Source organism: Pseudopipra pipra, chromosome 6 (assembly GCF_036250125.1).
Source record: "Pseudopipra pipra isolate bDixPip1 chromosome 6, bDixPip1.hap1, whole genome shotgun sequence".
NCBI lineage: Eukaryota > Metazoa > Chordata > Aves > Passeriformes > Pipridae > Pseudopipra > Pseudopipra pipra.
The window spans coordinates 24,300,626-24,322,928 of record NC_087554.1 but is presented as its reverse complement, the minus strand read 5'-3'; the positions used below and the strand labels follow the sequence as shown (position 1 = coordinate 24,322,928).

Below are 22,303 nucleotides of genomic sequence, written 5' to 3'. Positions count from 1 at the left end.
TTCATTATTTCACAGTTCACCTGTTGGAATCTTCTGTGACCAAACTATGTATTTGTTGCTTGTTAAATAAAAAAAGGCACCCGTCTGAGGAAAAAACATCCCTGTAAATTATGCAGGAGTCATCACTTTATTGTATTCCTTCAAACTCTTTCCCGAGAACTGTTCCTCATTCTTTCATTTTTGATGTCACTGTTTGGCAGTGGTGTACTGTAACTACTTTTCATGCCGATAAATATAGTCTTTCTCTACCTTTTCCTCTTCTTGCATGGTATCCATTTGTTGTCTTATTTAGACATATTTCTGAACAGTGATTGTCTTCCTATTGTATGTTTTGCAATGGTCAGGATAGAGTTCAAGATTAGGACCTCCAAGTATGTATAATGAATAACAAGAATAAAAGTTGCTTAGGAGAGCAGAAGCTCAAAATTGAAGCATTAGGTAAATGTGTACATTGTTTTCTAGTGAAGTTGAAATAAATTTACTTACTGACAGAAGAGCTGGAAGACCAGCTAGGTGCTCCTAAAATTTATTTAGATGCATATAATCTATGATAATGGACTTTCCTCTTTATTGAGCTAATTTTTTCTCACTTAAAAAAAAAAAAGTAGAAGCAATATTAAGAGTGAAACCAATGCCAAGTCACAACACATACAGAATCCTAACATTTCAAGTAGTACAAGTAGTTAAGTCTTTCAGGAAATTTATTATATCCTCAGGCACTTCCAAGAGAGGTAGCTATCTTTATCCTCATTATCTTCAGAAGAAAACATGTTGATGAGCATGAGCAGGTGGTTTACAGAAAGCTGTGGTATTAGATTTGGAATTGGAAATGGGTCTGACATACTTGGATCAATTTACTTCATACAGGCCATTTTGTTTCTGTTTTATTTATAAATTTATTAAAAAGCAGTCAATTATAAAATTTTGGTCATGGAAAAAGCATGTTTTTTCATATTTATGCATTTAAAATATGAATTTAATCATTATGGGTCCATCTCCACTGAGAAACACGAAAATTAGTATTTCCCTCTTTTTACTATTACAGAGGAAATTACATTGTTTTGTATTTTTAATAAATCATCACTGGTGAAGTTGGAAACATACAGAGGTATTACTGCTGCACATGAAATTCCATGTGACTATTTCGTATGAAAGGGTCTAGAAACCATAAAGAAGGGACATGTGTTTCCTTGTAATTGTCTTTGTGGTTTAAGTTGAGGAAGGGCAGTACATATTTTCCAAAAAATGTAATTCTAGCTTTGATAAATGTTGATATTTTTATTATAGTGACTGTGCAAGTCATCAAAAGAGTACTAAGTTCTTGGGTTTAGCAAATAAGCAGCAATGTAAAGCAGTCCATGGTTTGAAATTACACATATATACCCCTTTATTAATAATATACCTGTATTAAAAAATAAAATAGAATTAAAAATTCAAAAACCCTTGCCCCTCAACTCAATGCCAAAAAGAATTATATGGAACATATTTGTAATTTTTTATTTTAGTTAAGTAGGTAAGGACTGTGTAGCTTTTTTCTGGTACATGTTGAACAGTGACAGCTGCATTATTTTGGGACATCTCCCTGGGAAGTCATTTAGCTGAATGATTGTGAATAGCAATGACTGCTACTTCATTTGGATAACATTACCATAAATTTGATTTAATGAGGCTACGTGTAACTAGTTCCCTGTAGTTAGAGCAACATTTAAAAAGCTAGGAACTTACATTTAAGCAAAAGAACTTATTTTCAGAGATGTTTATTATCAAACAGTTGAAGAGAAGGTGCAAGAGACAAGGGCACCTGTAGTACTGTAATCAAGTGAGTAAATGATTACGAGAGCAGCAGTTTTCTGTCTCTTCCCTTTTGTGCTTATTTTTGTTCTATTTATTTTAGGAAGTTTCTGATTCAGCGTGCAGTCTCCCAGTAGCAGAATATTTTTGCCTTTGTTTAAAAAAAAATCAGAGCTTTCTGTTCAGCTTTGAAGGTTAAAAATATAAGCAGGTGAGAAAGGTTACTAAGTACTCAACAACACATCAGTTATATTAGTCATAGTTTGCCATATTTATGCTATTTATTTGAAGGTTTGTATGTATGCAAAGAAAAGCAAGTTACTTACAAGATTTTATTCTGAGGTTTCTAGGTTTCCCTGTATTTTTGGCGATTTAATGTGTCACTTAGATTTTTCTGTCTTAAAGTATATTAAATCCTTTCTCCCTTACATTAAAATTACTGATACATATTCTTAATAAAAGTGCTCATGCTAAGATGACAATAACAATAAAAAAAGGCTCTGGGCACTTTGCATACATGCAAAAGGATGCTCTCACAACTGTAAGTCTTGAAAAGTGTAAACATGTATCCTTTAATGAAGCAAATCAAATGTATTATATATTTTCCCAGTTATTCCACTTCACTCATGAGAAACAACTTGTAATATAGTTATACTGTGTTGTTGATGTTGATATATTCAAACTAATTTGAAGCACAAAGTAGAAAAATTGTCATAGAAAATTCTCCATCAGCTTTTACTACTTTTATGGTGAAGGAGGACAGTAGCCGAAGGATTTCAGCCATCTGTCAGTATGGGCACGGTTCTGGGAGAAGAGATGATTTCTTTAATAGGCAGACCATATAGTGGTTCAGTTTCCCTGTGATACACTCAGCATCCTTAGAAGTTTTATGCTATGTACTCCAAATATAGAGAATCCTGATAATTCACTTTGATATTGTAAGCTCATTTGTACCTTGCAGATCTTTTCCCATTTTTGCTAGATTGTTGAATTTATTACACAGCACTGGAAGAGTTCCTTCCCTGTAACATTAGAAAAGATAATTTAGGCATATGAATGAAACTAAGCATTTTTAAAGTTAACATTTTGGACAAAATAGATATGAAAGGGAAACAAAAGAGTTAAAAAGAGCCAATCTTTCTGACTTTTTATGCGTGTTTAGAAAGGGACTGAATTGTTTCTATCACGTGAAAAATTATTTGATTTTTGAATGTCTTGAAACATGTCTTGAGTTTTCCTCATAAGGTTACTTAGTAAATTCAGTATCTGATATTATGGCATTTGGATAATAACCACTTAAAGTGTGATCACTGCTAATATTTATATGAGGTTTTCTCTAGAATTTCTACTTAGTAGATTGAGGAGTGTAGTGTGGTTAGTCCATCTGCATACTGGAATGTTTTACTCCAGCTGAAGCTTGTGTGTTGTAGGAGAGTAGGTGCAAACTAGAGGAATTAACATTAGAGACAGATAAGAATCTCTGTCTCTCAAATCAAATATGTAATATTTCTGACTAGGGAAAGAAGAACATTTTCTTACAGCATCTCAGGCAAACTTCTGGTCGTTTGTTTAGTTTTCTGTTTGTTTGGATTTTTTTCATCACCAAAGTCTTAAGGGGAGCTGATATGAAAAAGAACCATTACAAGTGGCATCATAAAGAAAGGGCAATAGAAGATGGTGTGAACTACATTTGTGATAACTAGGATAAGAAACACCCTTCCTTGACATCATTCTCTCAAAAAAAAAATTTTTTTTCACAGATTTGGGTGGGACTGTCTCTTCCAGCAGACTGGGTAGCATCAAGGAATAAAATACTTATTGAAAATATAAAAAAGAACAGCTTTCTTAATGAACATCATACTGTGTTTATGAGGTTACTTAGTAATTTGTAGCAGACTGCTTGCCTGCTCCACTCTATCCTGCTGTGATTTGTTGGATCAAGTACACTTCTCTGAACGGTTTTAAATTTACAAAAACCACAGTCATTTTTTGTATAGTAAAATGTATGTTAAGGAGAAGAGCTTACATTTGCCAGTTTGTCATGTGTTTTGATGGCTAACTGCACACTTGAAAACACTGGAAGGTGGTGAGACATTGAGGCACTTCTGACATCGTTCCCATCTGATCCTACTTTCTGTGAGTAGGCCAACCAAAAGCCCTGGAGAAGAATACAGTGGAAACCCTGAATTTTGTAAGAGCAACACTGTATGCCCATGTTATTTGTGATGAAAGACCATCAAATCCATTTTGCCAGTTATGCAAATCCATTTTAATTTTAGGTGACATTCTCTTGCATAGAAATTTATAATTTTAACCATTTTACTATTGTGAAAATGTTACCATTTTCAGTTGCACTGTTCTTAGAAGTAATTCTGAGAAAAATAAAAGGTGTAAACTCTGGCATGGCTTGATAATCCAATCTTCTACATATTGCAGTATGTTTTGTGTGATTGGTCAGTTGCAGGGTTTTTGTTTGTTTAGGATTTTTGTGGGTTTGGTTTTTTTTGTATGTGTGTGTTTGTTTTTAACGCAGTTGTATGGCTTTAACGTTACAGGGCTTGACATTCCTAGGGGTCCCTTCCACCCCTCTCTTGATTATGTAGACCGTTTAATTGGATATTGGAGTCTGTCATGAGCAGTGTTGTTACGGTTGAGAACAGAGTGCACTGCTCATTCAAGTCAAAAATAACATAATCCTTTTCTGTGACTTTGGGCCAGGAAGAAAAATCTTCTGTCAGTCTTTGCTGGTTTTGAAATTAGCTGTTACCCTTTATCAGCTCAGTACCTTTATGGGTTGCTTATGGCAGTTTTGGCTAATGAACACACAAGCTGTTCTGATGCAATGTAATTTTTCTTCCTTATCGATGGTTAATAATTCCACCTTTTCCAGGAAATACCAGTTGAAACTGCAATATATATAAGTATCTCTGCTTCCCTTTCTTTTTAAATTCTCAATAGGTAATTGGAGCCCAAATACTGCCTTGTCTTTTTGCTATTTGAGTATAGCAATTTGAAAAAACCCACAGGCATAAAGAAATTAGCTTAACTAGCTTCATGTTTGTCACAAACTAATATTTACATGTAGTTTTTAGTTAAGTCTTCGAATAATGTTAAAACCCAAGTAAGTGCATTATATTAACATTGATAAGCAGTCACGCTATTAAATTATGTTTCATTATGTGATTCCTACTTGATTTCTGTAATATTGTTCATAACTATTATATAACTCTTACATTTTCCTGAAATAAAGTTAGAAGGGCACTCTTTATAAAAGACAAAACTCAAATATGCCATCAATTAAATGCTTTAATTTTCAAGAGGACACAGGCATTTGAAGGTAATTGCAAGTGTAGAAAATGTTACCTATTGATATTTTCTAAAAATTCTCAGAAATTATCCCTTTCAAATTAGTGTTGTGGCTTTACTCCAGCTGGCAACGAAGTACCATGCAGAGGCTCCCTCACTCTGCCTCTTCCCTGGTGGGACAGGGATGAGAACTGGGGGTAGGGGTGGGGAAACCCTGAAAAACCATACACAAAAATCCCACAAAGAAACCTCATCGTCGGTTGAGATAAGAACAATTTAATATATTAGTATATAATAAAAATATACTACTACTACTCTTAATAGGATGACCAGGAATTTCATGGAATTCTTTCTATGAGGACCTGCACAGAATACTAGAAAGCCCCACTTTCTCTCTGGAAAAACTGTGAGAAGTACATTTGTTATAGTTTCAAAGATAGATTTAGTCTCAAGTTATCCCTTAAATTTGTGATAGCAGAAGTACTGGTCTGAGGAACAAAAATAAGGAATGGAAATTTTGTTTAATTTATTGTTTTCATACCTGGTTAGGCTTTGAATCAGATGTATTTTCCTTAAAATGAAAAAAATAAAATGCTGAATTTATAGCACATGTTGTAGGGTTTGGAGTTTGGTTTGGGTTTTTTTAATTTATTTCCCAGATCTGAATTATTCTCCCCTCCTTTACACAATTGAATTCACAAATTTTTAATTTTTTTAAAAATATTTTAGTACTCAGAATATTCAGACTATCTTTAAGATCACTTGAAGGAGGGATCTCAGTTCTCCAGACAGAGATCTTTTTTTTTTGTAAAGATTTGATTTGATTCGTTGCAAATTTACTGAAAATTTTATTTAAAGTTAGATGTGAGAGGAACAGAATTTATATTGATGCTCAAATATCAGTATTCTTGCATCTTATCCGAAACTAACTTTCATTCTAGAGATTCTATGGAAAACCTTTTTGGAATTTAGAAGTATGTCTGGAGGCATGCAAGCATGAATGTGTACAGCGAAGCACTGTATTTTACAGCAAGAAAAGCTTTTGTTGATTATGTTGTTGTGTTGTCCACATATATAAAAATATTTATTAGTTTGTACTTTTAAACATAGCATTCATATAATGTAGGCATTTGCCTCCTGTGTTATGGTTTCTTGGTTTGTGGAAGTGAAGTATATTATTTTATAGAGAGTACATGCAGATTAAAATTCTCTCCTTTGTTTATCTGCTCCTTTGTTTATGTGGTCAGCTAGTCTGGGAAGTAGTCCATTAATAAGCATTTATTTTATTCTGTACCATGTAGGCAGGTGGAAATTTTCTTTTGTTGGATGACATCCATGCTTATTGTAACAGAACTAACAAACTTGGAAAAATGCCAAAGGAAAATACATTCCAACACTGAAAATCATGTTGATGAAATGTGAACTCTGAGTCCAAGCGTTGGCTTATTCTGACAGATTCACAAATGAGAAAGTAATTTAAAATCTTGAAGGTATTCTATTTTACATTAGGATAGTGAAGTATGTTCAATAACTGTTCACGTTCACAGTGAAAAATTCACATAAAATTTTCATGGAGCTGAAGCTTACTCATCCATTTTAATATGAGATGTATTATAGCAGGATGGCTCGTGTGATTTATGGCATTTGTCAGTTTTTCAGGAAAAAAAGTACGCCTTTGTGCGTATCTTGTCTTCAGCTTCACTTTTTCATCCATCCTTACAGAACCCGAAGGATTGCAGCAAAGCTAAGAAACTTGTGTGTAATATCAACAAAGGCTGTGGCTATGGTTGTCAACTTCATCATGTAGTTTACTGCTTCATGATCGCTTACGGCACTCAGCGAACGCTTATTTTGGAGTCCCAGAATTGGCGCTATGCTACCGGTGGCTGGGAGACTGTATTTAGGCCCGTGAGCGAGACATGTACTGACAGATCAGGTTCCACCACTGGACACTGGTCAGGTAAGACTTAATAACTCAAATAATTTCTCCTTGATTTTGCAGGTTCAGTCACGTAGAATTGTTTTGTTATTTCTTTAGTGTTACGTGGAGCATAATAACTATGAGTGCAGTTGTATATGTAAGCATCTTATTTCTGCATTTTATTGAAAAAAACATTTTCTTTATTAAGATATCTCTGCTTTGGCAGAGTGTTTTTAATTCAAAAGTTTTGTATTTCAGATTTAAATTATAATCTTTCAGCAGTCTGCCACTGTGTTGTGTGCCAGATATTAATCCAATTTTATGGGAAGAGAGTATTAAATAGAGGCTGTTGTTGATAAACTTTTAACAAAATAAAGCATGTTTCAAATATCAAGCAAAATAGATATAAAGAAAATAGTATCTAGTAGTCATTCACACACCAACAAAGTAATGAAATAGTTGAAATAATTCTTAATCTAAGCTGAACAGATGCAGAATACGGGTTGTAAAAACAGTGGCAATGTTAAAAATGCGTTTTATTTGTAGGTCAGGAAATTGATCCATTTTCTAACCAGGTTGAACAATTTGCTTAGAATAAGTAGATGGGCACTGATGTTTGGAGGATCAGATATCTTTGTTTCTCTCAAAGTAAGCAGCATTCATTTTAAATTACATCTTTTTCCATGTGATTAGTAGTCAAAACATATCAACATCAGTCTTTTCAGTAGTACACTGCATGCCCAGTGCATATGGAATCTTAAAGAATGTAACTATTAAGGTTTTACAGATCTGAAATTAAGTTACTCAGATTTAGAAAATCCAATTTACAGATTGTGTGTAAACTTACTTGTGTGTTTACACATTGAAACAATATTTGCACATTGAAATAACATCTGTTCTTCAAAGCTTCAAGATGCTACCAAACTTTGCTTTGAGAGTTCTAGTGGATTTTGTGAATGAGATTTTTTTCCAAAAGATATTTCTTAGAAATGGTTGAATGTTTTATAAAAGCAACTAGAAATGGAAAACTGATACTGAGATTTCCAGATGAAGTTTTATTCATGTTTGGCAAAGTTAGCAAGTGAAACTACCATCTGGGCATGGTTCTCAGCAGACTATGTGACTCCAGAATTTAGATGCAGGCAGTTTTGGGAGCAACTATTTAGCATAATAAGCTGGAAAACAGTGTTCTGGAGCACTGATGCACACGTGGCTTTAAAAGACTAGATATTTTTATGAAAATCTGTTAAAATAGATCATGATTTGCTGCAATAGGGACTCTTGCTGGTAAAAGTACAAATAATGTTTCACTTTAGCTCCCTACAGTTTTGTTTTGTTGTGGTTTTTTTTTTTTTTTCCAATGAGTTTTTCTATCAGGATGAATAGTTTGAAGGCTGAATGCATGAAATATGTTTATGTGATCATTTTTTTTTCTAATAATGAATGCCACTAATCTGAGTTTTGATGTTCTAGAGCTAGAAGACATTCAGCTATGAAAGAAGATCTTTCTAGAGTTAGCCTACTGACTAGCCACACACACTATAAACTGTGTTAAATTCTAATCTTCTGTAATGGCATGATCATTGAGGAAGAATGATACTGACAATCAATCTCTCTTACTAGTTTCCATGTGGCTTCAGTAGGAATCTACACTGGATACTTAATTGCTGGTAAATTTGAAAGACATTCTGTCTTGCTGAAGGTTTCTCTATGTTTTTTATGTCTCCCTAAGTTTATATAGATTTTTATTTACTTATATATTTATTTATTTTATTTCCTGTATCTTTACAGGGACAAAATAAGTCTGAAATTCTTGACTTGAATTAGCAGCAGCTTTTCTGCAAAACCACACCTTTAATTTTTCTTTTCCTCCACAAATTCTCAAGTCAGTGGCGTATTTTTTAGATTTTCAAAATAAATGTATAAAAATGCATTGACATGTATAAATTTCCATTTCAGTGTTTCTCCTGTGTAGTGTACTTACTATGCTGTGTATAGGGATTTTTAATAAAAATTGTTTTTTAATTATGTTTCGAAAGTATTCATACAAGTGAATAATTTAAGAAGATTTCAATCTAAATTATAGAAATAGGCAAAAAGTCAGAGAAGTATATAATCTAAAAGAGTTGCTTTCATGTAATTTGCAGACCTGCATAGATAATAGTTCAGTAAAATGTGGTTCATGACAAAATTGTTTAAATCTACACATTTATCTTTCTTCTTTTTAATTAAATTGCCTCTACTTGACACTTTTATTTTAGTTTTATTAGCAGCACAAAATTTGGAAGTTTCTGAAATTTATCTTCAGAGAAACAATTTAGATATTACTATCTTCTACAAAGAATTAAGAAGCTTATATAAGCTGAGAATACATATATTTCTGAAATTTTGTTTGTCCAGTCCTCTCCTAACTAGTCATAAAAGCTAAGCTTGGTTTTGGAATTTGGGAAGTAGGGTGAATTTAAATAAGCAAGCTGATATTAATCTGATATCAGAAGATTAGTAAAGCATATTCTCATCTGTGCAGAGAATTTGAGATCATCTCAGCTCGTGTCATGTCTGGCAGGAATTGTTCTTTGTGTTTGACATGGCATTTCTATAATCAAGTTCAGCGTTTCTAGTTTAAGCATATTAAAAGATTGAGAATTCTATCACACATTTTTGTAAATAGAGCAGCTATTTCACACCGTGGCATAATTTCTCATTTTCCTTTGTTTCAGTCATACAGTCATTCTAGAGAAAAAAAAAATCTTAATAAGAGATGATGGTATGCATGCTCTTTTCAATTTTAAAATTTTGTCTTGCCTGTAATTGCATCTTGTAGTTAATTTTTCCTTTGATATCAATGGTCAAACTGTTCATTAATAATTTAGGTAGGAATTTTTATAAGAAGCATGAATGATTTCTTAGTAATAAGACCCAAAATATAGGGAACTTGTGAAGACATATTTATAATGAAATTTTTGATTAATGTTCTTTAAAATAATTATTTAGTCAGGTCATAACATTCTGTTGTCATTGAAACATGCTAAAACAGAGGAGGCCTCTTCTTATAATTTTTTAGTTGCTGATTTATGATGTTACAGTGGCATTCCCCAATATACATTGAAAGAGGACTATAAAATAACAAGATAAAAAAATGGAATTGTACAATAAATGGAAAAAGAAAACAGATTAAGAGAAAGGACAGATTAATGTACAGTTAGAAGTTATATGTGCATTTCTTGGGATGTGCAAATAAAGAAGCCATCTACATGCTTTAAATAACAGTATGTACTCCTTCCCATTAGGCCTACAAGCCACTAAGATGAAAGATAACTTGAAAAAGGAAACCTGAAACAAAGTTTCCTGCAGTTACCCTTGAATATTGATTTTGCTGCCTCTAGCTATGGTTTGATGAATTAATGCTTTTAAGGAAGGGATACCCAGAGGGGAAAAAAATGGCAGAGCTCTTCATTTGTTGGTAGTGCCAGTTTTTAAGTATTAATTGAACTATAATCTTAAAATATGAATTAACTAATATGTTTATATGTATAATTCAAGAAAGAGGATACTGTGGGTACACAAAATGAATTTTTAATTTATTAAAGCCTATCAGGCAACAGTATCAAAAGGACTAAATAAAAATTGCAAAATCAAAGCATAAAAAGTTGTGCAGAATTAATTGCAATAAATGAAACTTTCATTCCATGAACTAGATATTCCTTGAGAGTAGTTTTTCTTTTATGCAAATCAGATGAATATTTAGTATTGACCTAAAAAAATCCTTTAACTTGAATACAATTGTATTAGTTATGTTTTACTCCCACATTTCAATCTTCTTTATAAAATCCTGCAGAAAAAAGTGGATCAATTTGTATTTCTATTTCTTAATATAATTTTTATACACGGACTTTCATTATTTATATTTTAATTCAAGCAAATTCCATTTCTGTGAAGCATACTGGAGAACGGTGATTTGAGAGAACAGAGTGTAACAGCAATGTCTGTATTTTCCCTTTTTTTCAGTTGTGTTAATCTTGAAATCAAGCTACTGATACTGTGTAGATGTTTTTGTCCTCAAGGTGCCTTGTAGGATACTCCGTAGAAAGACATTTGTATGTGTAAAGATATAAATATGTTTAGGAAGTGGTAACTCTTAGAAGAACCTTGGAGTTTTAATGAGATAGGTCTAAGTTTTCAGAGCAATGCAGTAGCCTAAGGGAGCAAAATGTGATCCTTATTCATGTCTAAGTGGAGGTTATTGAATAATAGCAAGAAGCTGGTTTTGCCTTGCAGAGCAATGACAGGCTGCAGGAACTGCCTAGTTCTGTTATCTGGCCTTCATAAGGGGTATTGATAAATATGAAAGGATTCTGAGGAAGACCTGCACTGATTCAAGGCCACAAAAATCTGCTTCACAATAGGAGATTAAAGAATATAATTCAATTCTAAAATGAAGCAAGTTTTAAAAGCTGGTCCTCCCACTTCTATATGGGAAATATTTCTACTTTTAGACAAAGATGTAGCTGGACAGTTGGAAATGAGGTCTGTTTTTTAACAACAACTTGCTCCTGCTGTTGACCCCCGTTGACAACCTGTCCAGAAGCAGAAAAGCTTGCATGATCTGAAATTAGAATTACAGGAGATGCAGTCATTTCTTGAAACTAGTTTTATTTATTTTGGGTTTTTTTTACATAGATGAATGTTTGCCTTTGTTTTTTCAGTGGATCTGGGTTTTTGTTTGTTTGTTTGTTTTGTAGCAATACTTTTAATATTGTCTTACAATTTGTGACAAGAAGTTCCTTTGTGCAATCCCATATCTGCCGTATTAAACTAAATTAATTTGTATTTTAATAACTTCTTCATAAAATACATCTGTGTGCTCTTTCATGCTATAATCAATCAAGCCCACCCATTGAATGGTGATTGTAATTAAACCATTTACATAGGCTAAGTGTACTATTGGTTCTCATTTAATTGTATGAGGAATTATAGCAAGTCTATTCTTGATGAAGGAATGGTGTTCTTGGAGGTTGTTTTCCATGTCAGCAGCATTTTTAGCAGGATGGGAGAAAAATGGGGAATACTTTCCTTTAAATACAGCCATTGTTAAGTAAATTTTCTGGTGGCAGAAGTGCAAATGTATGTATTTCTTTAATGTTTGGTGTATATAATTGTGCTATCTATCCAATCATGTTCAAGAAACAAATATGTGGGGATTTTATACAGTGAGTTCTCCTTATGTCACTGTTAATTTAGATTAAGATTTGATGTCTGTATAGAAGGCAGTTGACTGTTTGATAATAGTTCAGTGCATGGGCAGGACCATAAGGAGACTAGCAAACAGGTTGTTCAGTGAGAATTGTTTAAGTGTGTTGAAGTGAATGAAGATAATCTAGATGTGACCACTGAAATAATTATTTTCCAAATAGCAGGGACTTACTTCCCTACATTTCTTGATAAGGAGAAGCTGAAACACTGCTGGTTCTTTGTAGACTTAGAAATCTATGGAGAGCATGGAGTGGGAGAAAAGGATTCTTGGCTTTGTTCTGTGCGGTGGTACTAATAATTGTTCACATATTTGATCACAGATTTTATGCTGTTCATATGAAATATTACCTTTGAAGCATGACTTTGCTATTTTCCTAGAAGACTGATGTTGCCCCCAGTGTAGCAGCAAAACTGATACTAGTAGGTTAGTGACTAAGGGCAAACTTTTGTCATGAGCATTAAATCATAGATGCTAAATTACAGATTGGTAAACAAAGTTTCCATTAGAAACTGTAAAAAAGGTTTTTCGCTTAACTGTCAACCTTCTTATAAGCAAAAGAGCTACAAATTATTTGATTTAAGAAACAAACTTGAAAAGTTGTACTGCAGCATGCACAGTAGGGAAGAATATTAGTGTGCTTTGTGTTTAAATGAAAAAAAATCCTTTCTTTTTGAATATAAAAAGACAGCATGAGGTAAATTGAGAGTAAAATTACCTTAGAAGTATATTAGGTCTCAAGCAATCTTTACAAAGTTTCACATGTTAATCTGAGTTCTTTGTTTGGCTGCATAAGTTTCAATCCAAACTGAAGCATTCTTAGATTTTTGGGGACTTATAACCTGCATTCAAGTTTCAAATTACTTTCTCATGTATTACACTGGTCATTACAGCATACTGGTTAAGTAATATTGCCTGTTTTTAAGTAATCTTTAAACAGGGGTACTCTGAACTGCCAGCTGTGGAGTTGAATTCCAGTCTTGCAAATATTTCATCCAAACCTTTCCTATGTCTTGAAAATGGCTAGCACCATTTCCAGGTAGAAGACATCCCAGAGCACCTCCAGCACTATGAGTTATCACCCTGATAATGTGTCGTTTATTATGGGGGGTTGTTCTTCCTATTAATGCAGGTACTAATTATTCTGTATAGAGAGGCTGTAGTGCAAGGCTGGACGTTTCATTTGTTTCAGTATAACTTCACCAAGTCCTAAAAAGTTTTTGTCTTTTTGCATTTGAGTAATGAATTAAAAAAACTACCTAAAAATTTCAGCTAATTCTCAAGATATATTTTTTGAATAGATTCAGAATGTCACAAAGAAAAGATGCTTGTAGGCAAATGGTTCTGAAACAGTTTTTCCACCATGTGAAATAGCTGAAAGCTATACTAAGGCTTTTAAGGCAGAAGTATTTCTTGCATTTTATATTTCTGTTTCTCAATATTTAGGCCATCAGCCCACTGATTTCTTTCTAGTGTTGTGAAAAGATAAAAAATTTGAAAAGCTGCATTTTATTGCATTGGTTTCCTACCCATATGGGAAGACACACATTTATTTTGTTAACATTTCATATGAAGCAATAAATATGTAATATTCAAAGAAAAATATTTACTATAATATCATATTTTTGGCATTGCATGTCCATAAATGCCATTGTGTTAATGTTCCTTTTTCTGCTATTTGCTATTACATAAATACTTGACAAACCTCAACACCATAGGTATTTTTTACTCTTAATTCCTGTAAGAAATGGTAGTGGGTTTAAATTTCCAGTAGTATGCAAATTAATAATAGTTTATTACTGTAAGAGTTATGGAGGAAACATTATATGTGATTTATCCTGGGTTTTTTATTAATACTTCCATTACATTTTCCCCTACGACTGAAGACCAGAAAAACTTCCTTTTCCGTTATTGCAAAGTTACACTCTTGATTTTTGTTGGTAGACCATATGATGTAAAATGCATCCCTGTTTCTTTCAGATGTATTGTTAGGGTGATGTGTGCCTCACTGCTATGAATCTCAAACAACATAGCAGTTTTATTGTCTCCTGTTTGATTTATGGCTAACTAAAATGTCTTTCTGTCTACTCATACCTTGAGAGTTTTGTTCCATTTAGACTTGCATATGGAGGTACTTTTACTAATTCATTGAAAGATGAATCTTCCAAGTGTTCATATTAGGACAATACAAGATTGGGAGTTATAAACCACTAGCTCAAAAACAGAGTAAATGTCTTATCTAAACTGGGAGCACTCCTCCAATAGACACGTGGACAACCAAGTGCAAATATTAACTTCATTCTCATGACCTGTTGCAAACTTCTAGGTCATGAGAAATAAAATATTGTCTGCATGTTGTCTTGTTTTTGACGTGCTTATACGTGCTTGTTACAGGCTCAGATGTATGTCCAATGAGCATATGCATGCAAGAGATAAGTCCCTGAAGATGTTGAAGGATTATTATAAAAGGAGTCTATCTTATGTTCCAGAAAAGATAACCTAATATACAAAGCAAGTATTTGGAAGAATTTTCAAGTATATAGTAATTAACATTAGACTGAAATAGAGAATAAGCTTCAGTGGAATTATTTGAAATCAAATCCAAAATCAGTCTTTCTTCAATATTGCTGTAAAGGTCTTTTTTTTTATGTTTTCCTAAGTAATTTCAGCTATCCTTATGTAAGATCTTACTTTTAAATCATCAACTGTGGTTACTGTTTACTTGAATGACTAAACTTGGATAACATGGCAAAACCCCTTTTCATTTATAAAAGTGTATTTCCCTCTACAAATACATTGTATGATATTTTCTGGTAGATAGGGAATTGAAACTCCTCTTTGGCAGGTACCCCTTTTGATATAGGCTTTTTAGATGAAATAAGGCACTGTTCAAAAACAGTTTGAATATATTAAGATAAAAGGAAAAATAAATTACTAGTAAGCTTCTTGATTTTTTCTTAGTTTAATAGTCTGCTGACTGTTATATGAAGTCAATTTGTGCAGTCACTTCATCTGTAAACTTTCCAGCTGTCGTGCTGTGTATCTAAACAATTGAGGAAGGGAAAAATCTTTACTTTTTGATGTTCTCTCAAAGTGATGTGGCAATTGCCACAAAAAACTTCCAATAAGTGATGAGAAGTTTTCAACAGAGTGAAACAGAAATATAGGTCTTTATAATACACCTCTCCTGAGCTTGCTAAAAAGGGAATGGAGGCTCTAAAGGCTTCAGTAGGTGCTATTGCCTTAGTTTTGTTAGAGACAGAGCTATTTCAAATGCAGAAATCGTTACACTCAGTTCAGGCTTCCGTTAAGTCCAAAAGGGAAAACATTTACTGAAATCTCATCATGTGTTAAGACAGTAAGAGCACTGTCTATCTTTACATTGTGGTTTTGATTATGGGTAGGATTTTCAAAGAACCGGAATGACATGAGAAGATAAATACTATTGAAAGCCACATGTGTTACAAAGACATGTTAGTAGTTCAGGAACTCTGGAAGTTAGGGGTTTCTGCAGGAGCAGAAAGACTATTGTTACACTTTTACTTTTTGGGAGGGAACTGATAAAATAGTATCTTTGTCAGAGAAGTATTTTAGGCAAGTGTCTTGTGAGAGCGAAAGTTTTGTTGTCATTCATGCTATATCTTTCTATCTGCTCTTTTTCTTTTTAATCCTAACTTCGTGCAAGTTCTGAATGTTGGATAAATTTTGGCCAAATTTGACCAAAAGAAATAGGTCTCGTTAAGGTCGCTCAGAAGTCCTCAAAATGGATAGACTGTGTACTGAAGTCAATATTCAGGCCTGCAAGCGAGAAGCAGTGACAGATCATAGATGCACTTTTCAAAAGGCAAACAGTACAGAGAGTGGTAAGAGACATAAGAGTGAGTATAGTGCAAGAGAGAAGAGGAAAGGATTCAGGAAAAAAAGTCTTGGGAGTGCTGGATTGAAAAAAGTAATGAAAGGCATGTTGGCATCTTAGAAAACATTTTTGTGTATTCATTCCTGAAGCTATTGAGAATCAACCTCTTGGGATGATAAATGGAACAACACTCTTCATATGGCATATGAAACCTAGGGAAAAAAGGACTGTATTTTCAGTTTCTTTAAATCAGAATTGCCCCAAATTTATTCAACACCTGCCTACCTTAAAAGGTTTGGTTACGTAAAGGATGATTAAAAAATTAGTAAGTGGAACACTAGTGAGAAAGTTATCAGAAACTAAGCTCAAAAATTTTGTATTAAAAATTGTACAAAGCAAAACCCTAGAGAAAAAGCATTTAGATATATGAGTGATATTTTACACTGAGTACTTTAGAAGAAAAATAGGATTTTTATCTCATGTCAATTCCATTTTATAATTCAACTACAGTGTAAAGTTCTTGTGAGGTAACTTTATTAAGGTTTGGAAATCCCCAAAAGATAGTTGTAGTAGATGTAGTCTGCATCACAGAACAGATAAAAGCCTACTTTTTCTTTCTTCTGAACTAGTTGACAATTCATAAGTAGCATAACACACCATAACTTTGTATAGTTTTCATTTTTTACCTTGTCTGATTTGTGAAGAAGAGCATTAAAATATAATTGATGAACCCTGAACCTGCTGTCTTTGCATTAAGTAACAGTAGCCAGCAAGACAACAAGGAGCCTTGTGAGAATTCAGTATAGTCTGAATGCTAATCAAACAGCATTCTTAGCACTCTGACGTATCTCATGTGGTTGAATTAGGAATTGTTCATTTGGGTAAGGTTTCAAATTGGCAGTCTGTCTTTCAAGTTGTAGAGCTTGGTTAAGTAGATCTGTGATTAGTCTATGCAAGTTTATATCAGCTTAATATAAGTATATTATAGAAACAGAAAAGCAGTGAAGTGATTCCATTTGTACATGAGTTTATTCAGTTGTGTTTCTAGTGACAGAAACAGAAATTAAATTGTAGTTCTCATTTACAAGACAGGAATGTCCTTAGCATGGTATTCCTTGGCATACTTTTAAGGACAACTTCTTGAAAAAATACTTCAAAATCAGCTGGTGAATTTTTAAATAATAGGAGAATAAATGATCAAACAGGTTTTCAGTTAACATTAACTAACAGTAGTGATTGTGTGGCAAAATGTCAGCCTCCTTTCAAGTAAGACAGTAATGAACACCCAACGAAAATGCCCATCCAAGTGCAGGTATGAGCCAATGTTCGGATAGCAGGAAGTAAGGTTAGCTAAAATGACAAAATTCCAAAGGCTTTTGTGGCAAACCAGGTATCAAAGAAATTGATATGAAAGATACAAATACCAAAAGGTTCTAAATGGGCTTTAAACGAGAAGGACAAAGATTAAATTTGAAAACCAGACAGATAGTAAGGTTATGCCAAATCATGAAAAATCATGTAAGTCCTGAGGGCTATAAAGTGATTCAGGCACATTGGGATACTGCAGAGAAGCAAAGTTATGCTTTTTATAACACATGGAACTCATTTCAGTATTTAAAAAGTAATCAATGGGACTCCTGGAAATTGAAACTGTATTACTGATGTATTAGTGGTGAACATAGCCAAAAAATTGTAATAAATAAGAACGAGATGGTGCAACTGGCATGGGTCATTTGAATAAAAATCAACTTCTGTACAGTCCATGATCTTCCTCCAGAACATGTTTTTGGGGTAAGAGTGAGTGTTCTCAGTATTGCAGTACTTTATGACTATTGCAAACACATTCAATCTTTTGGTTACTTGGTGAAGCAAAAATGAATTAAGTTGCAGAACTTTGGAGGACAATTATTTAGGTTAATCCAAACTGAAAAAAAGTACCTGGAATCATGAAAGTTAAACAAGCTATAAATAGAATTATTGTGACAAACTTTGGCAACTGTAAAAGCAAAATAAATCACAGCAGAATAAGTAATTTAAAATATTGCTGACATGTAAATGATGTGTAACTACTCTAGAGTTATCTCCCAACTTAAATAATTCTACGATTCTGTGTTCAAATGTCAAAGTTGGACCAACAGTGAGCAGGGAATTGGACCTGACTGACATGATAATGCTGTAATTTGAACTACCAACATGAGAAAAAGATACAAGCATTAGTAAGGATTATTACCTTTATGCCTTATCTATTAACAAAATACAGCTGAGAAGTTGAAAAACTCAAATATTTTACAAATTAGAGAGTATTTAGCTAAAAACTGAAGAAATGTGTGGATAAAAAGTTCATTCTGTATTTTTAACTCTGCTTCATTATCTTCAGTTGAACAGATACAGTTCATATGAATCAGGAACGTGACTTAATTGTTTTCTAATGTATCTGCTTGCCTATTGATCTGACTGAGTTTTGGTTATCTCCTCTATCACTGATTTTGATTGCAGCTTGTTTTTGAGTCAACTAAAACAATATCCTGCTATCCAAAAACGGATAACAGTTTTTTAAACTACGTCTGTTGAAAATAGGACAATATTAGGAATCTTTCCACAAACACTGCACAAAAAAAAAAAGTAATCAGTAGGATAAGAAAGCTGTCACTTGCCTATATGGCTGTTGCAGAGAGTTGTTTACTTCTTAGGGTTACTAAAGAGCTACTCTTAACAAGTTTTGTCCAAGAGAAAGTTGCTGTAAGGTTTCCTTTTACTGCATCTGCTCTCCCATACTTTTAAAAGTAAGTGAAGACTAACAGGACGTTTTTCCTTCATTGTTCAAAATGATGATAAAGGTAATAAAATTTAGAGAGTTACCATAAAGTTTTCCTGAATTGTACACATATCTGTGTGTTTGATTATGGAGATGTTAATTTTATGTAAAGCATTAATGAAATAGAACATCATTGCAAACAGCCATGACCATATTTACCATTTGATTTTTAATTTTTTTTTAAAAAGACATGTTCTATGCATTGTTTCAACACACTACTGTGTGTCACGATTATTTTGTCATCAGTAACTGTTAACAGTAATCCTGAAGCATGAGGGGCTTCTGTAACCATTTCAAAATGTCTAATTATAATATCAACACATCCCTTGATTTGTGAATATTTCACAAATATGATAGTTGTGAATATTTAATTTTATGACTTTCCATTTGTTACCCATACTTTCAGTAATAGTTTCATTATTGGGTTCCATATTGTATAGTTTTACAAAGTAAGGAACTCTTAATCTCTGTGAAATAACCATATTACATTTTCAGTTCCTTCTCAGAAAGGAGTTATTCCTACCTCAAACAGCACTTGCTAACACTCAACCTGGTAGTTATTTTGAACAATCAGATTGTTTGTTTTTCCTTAATGAAATACATTTTAGTTGTTTCTGATTTTGGTTTGCAACAAGTCTTGAAGTTTCATTACTATCAAACAGCCTATCACATACAGTTGAAAGCTGAAATCTGATTTTTTTTTAACAATCTTCTTTGATAGTCTTGTGATTTTGTTATATTTTAATATAGTTTGCTTTATATGCTCAGAACTTTCCTAATTATTTCTGGCCAATCTCATTTTCTTCAAAACCTTAGGACAGCCTGTGGAAATTTTTAGAAGCACACTCTTATCCTTTAAATAGGATGAAAAAATGTATTGGCTTGAAATTGGGTCAGAATTGGTCTTCTCAGGGTCAGAATGTCAAATAGTAGATTAGATTGCTCAATCAGCTTTATCACTAGCAAGATTTTCCAAATGACTGTCTTTACACATCAGTGTATTTTTTCAGTGACATAATGAAGTTTAAAAGCTAGTCAGTGATACTGTACTTAACAAAAATCCACCTTTTTATATGCATATTGCATCTGTGCTTTTTCCGCTTGTAAGGTTTGCAGTGAATTTCCTTCTCTTACTTAAAATTGGAGTCTTTTCTTTCTTCTCTTGGCTAAGATTGATGTTGCTTCTTTTGCCACCCTCTTCCTTCCCACAGTCAGTTGAGGGGGAAAGGGTAAAAAGAGTGGAACCTCTAACATTCTTTCATACCATTCCCAAGCTAAATATTTCTTGTCTAAACTTCTTCCTGATAGTTCACATCTGCACTTGCACTTCCATGGCTTCATGGTGCTTTTCTTTATTGCAGCTTTCTGAAGTCATACTAATAAAATATTATCCATCATATTGTAAGAACACTTAAAGCTCAGTATTTTTACTAAATTTATGAACCTTTATTAAATCTTTTCCTGTATGTGTGATATAATAGATGATAAAAGTAGGAATTGGCTTCTTGAATTAAAAAAGATCATCCATACCTGTAATACATATTCTGCGGGAAATTCTTCTAAAAAATTCCCCTTACAGTGATGTTATACAGTGCAGTGATGAAATATTGAATAGGAATCTAGATTTTCCAAATCTAGTAGAAATGAATTGAAAATATACCTAAGAATAACAAACATTCCTTATTTAAATAGCCATATCTCAGAGAGTTACTGCTGAATTTTGACTAGTCTTGGTAGGCTCACGGGTGTTAATGTAGCATTCTGGCAATGTATGACTTAATCATGCAATTATCATACTTCTAGGACTTTGTCCCAAGTATGCTGAAATGAGTGCATGTGAGAGTGTTCTAACCTTTGGTATTTTTAACTGTTCTTAAACTCTTAAACTAATTATTCCTGCCCTGAATTGATTTTTTTGGCCATAAGATTTACTTGGTCATCAACAGTTATATGAGTTTGATTTGCTTATATTTAAAGCAGTTTTCTTTCCTAGCTGGTGAGCACTAAAGGGAGAACTAACCATCTTTGCCAGTAAACACTGCAAACAACAAAAACATTATTTTGGAGCAAATGAGCACAGTGGAAATATTACCTGAAATGTTCAGTGCTTCAAAAATGTAATGTTTTGTTTTATGTTGTCATGTATTATAATTTATTTCAGTATATGAACATAGCTTTGAATTATCAATTATGTAGACGTTTGTGTTCTTGTAATTTGTAAAAACTCTTAAATAATGTTTAGTAGCTCTTAAGCCCTTCTAAAGCATCCATCCCATACTATAGTTAGTACTTAAAAGATAACAAATTCTTACCTGGATGTACCTCACATGCTTATACATTGCTTGTGCTTGTGTTTTCCTTGATCTATTTAATTTGCTGCTTATCTTCATAGTTTAAATTCTTGAAGCCAGGAATTGTCTTTCTTTTCTTCTATCAACAGAATAGCTAATTCAGTGGTTGTAATGATGTCTGAAATGCCGAGATTTACTCCAATAAAATGTATTCAAAAGAACAGCAGAGCTGTAGTTATTTTTTTAACAATTTCTTATGCCTCAAAATATTTCTTTGTTTAATTTTTAACAATTAATTGAATTTTAGACATTTTAGATAACAAGTCTGTCCAAGTAAGCCTTACCACACAGTAATGGTGTAGTTGTATATTAAAAGGTATGAATATGTAAAGCGGAACACATTTTGTATTTTATTAATTACCAGCTGCTAAGAATTCAAGGACCTTCAATTTTGTTCTACTTAAGTGCATTGTTAGATACAGTTCATATATAAGTCCAATCTAGAACTATGATTTTTATTAGATTTTTTTAATGCTATTTTGAAAAAGTAGAACAAGGGTTAGGTAGTCTTTTTGAAGTTGAAGATACAGATTAGCTGATATGTTTGGGATATTGTTTGCCAATGGTAAAGTTTATTAATAAAGTAAACTACTTGACTCATCCTAGTATGTATTTTAAAACAGGTGAGGCTAATGATAAGGATGTTCAGGTGGTGGAACTTCCCATTGTTGACAGCTTACACCCACGGCCACCTTATTTACCCTTGGCTGTCCCTGAAGACTTGGCTGATAGACTAATTCGTGTACATGGGGATCCTGCAGTGTGGTGGGTTTCACAGTTTGTGAAATACTTGATTCGTCCACAGCCTTGGCTAGAAAAAGAAATAGAGGAAGCCACAAGGAAACTTGGTTTCAAACATCCAGTGATCGGGTGGGTATTTAGTTTTCTTTTTAACTCTCTGTGCTTTAATATGTGTATGTAGTGATTTCTGTTCAGGAAAAACTGTTTTATGATGATTATCCAAAAGCCTCAAGTATTTTGTAGGGAGAGATGTAGAGATTTCTAGATGAAG

At 33.1% G+C, this 22,303-nt stretch overlaps 1 protein-coding gene across 4 annotated transcripts in view; it reads left to right on the top strand.

The window, feature by feature from the left end:
* FUT8 (fucosyltransferase 8) overlaps positions 1-22,303 on the top strand; it is a 112,300-nt gene that overhangs the window by 75,883 nt on the left and 14,114 nt on the right. For all 4 annotated transcript variants that reach the window (XM_064657838.1, XM_064657837.1, XM_064657835.1 and 1 more), the window contains 2 exons: positions 6,820-7,057; positions 21,915-22,161. In XM_064657838.1, the coding sequence (XP_064513908.1) occupies positions 6,820-7,057; positions 21,915-22,161 (485 nt within the window). The remainder of the gene's footprint in view (positions 1-6,819; positions 7,058-21,914; positions 22,162-22,303) is intronic.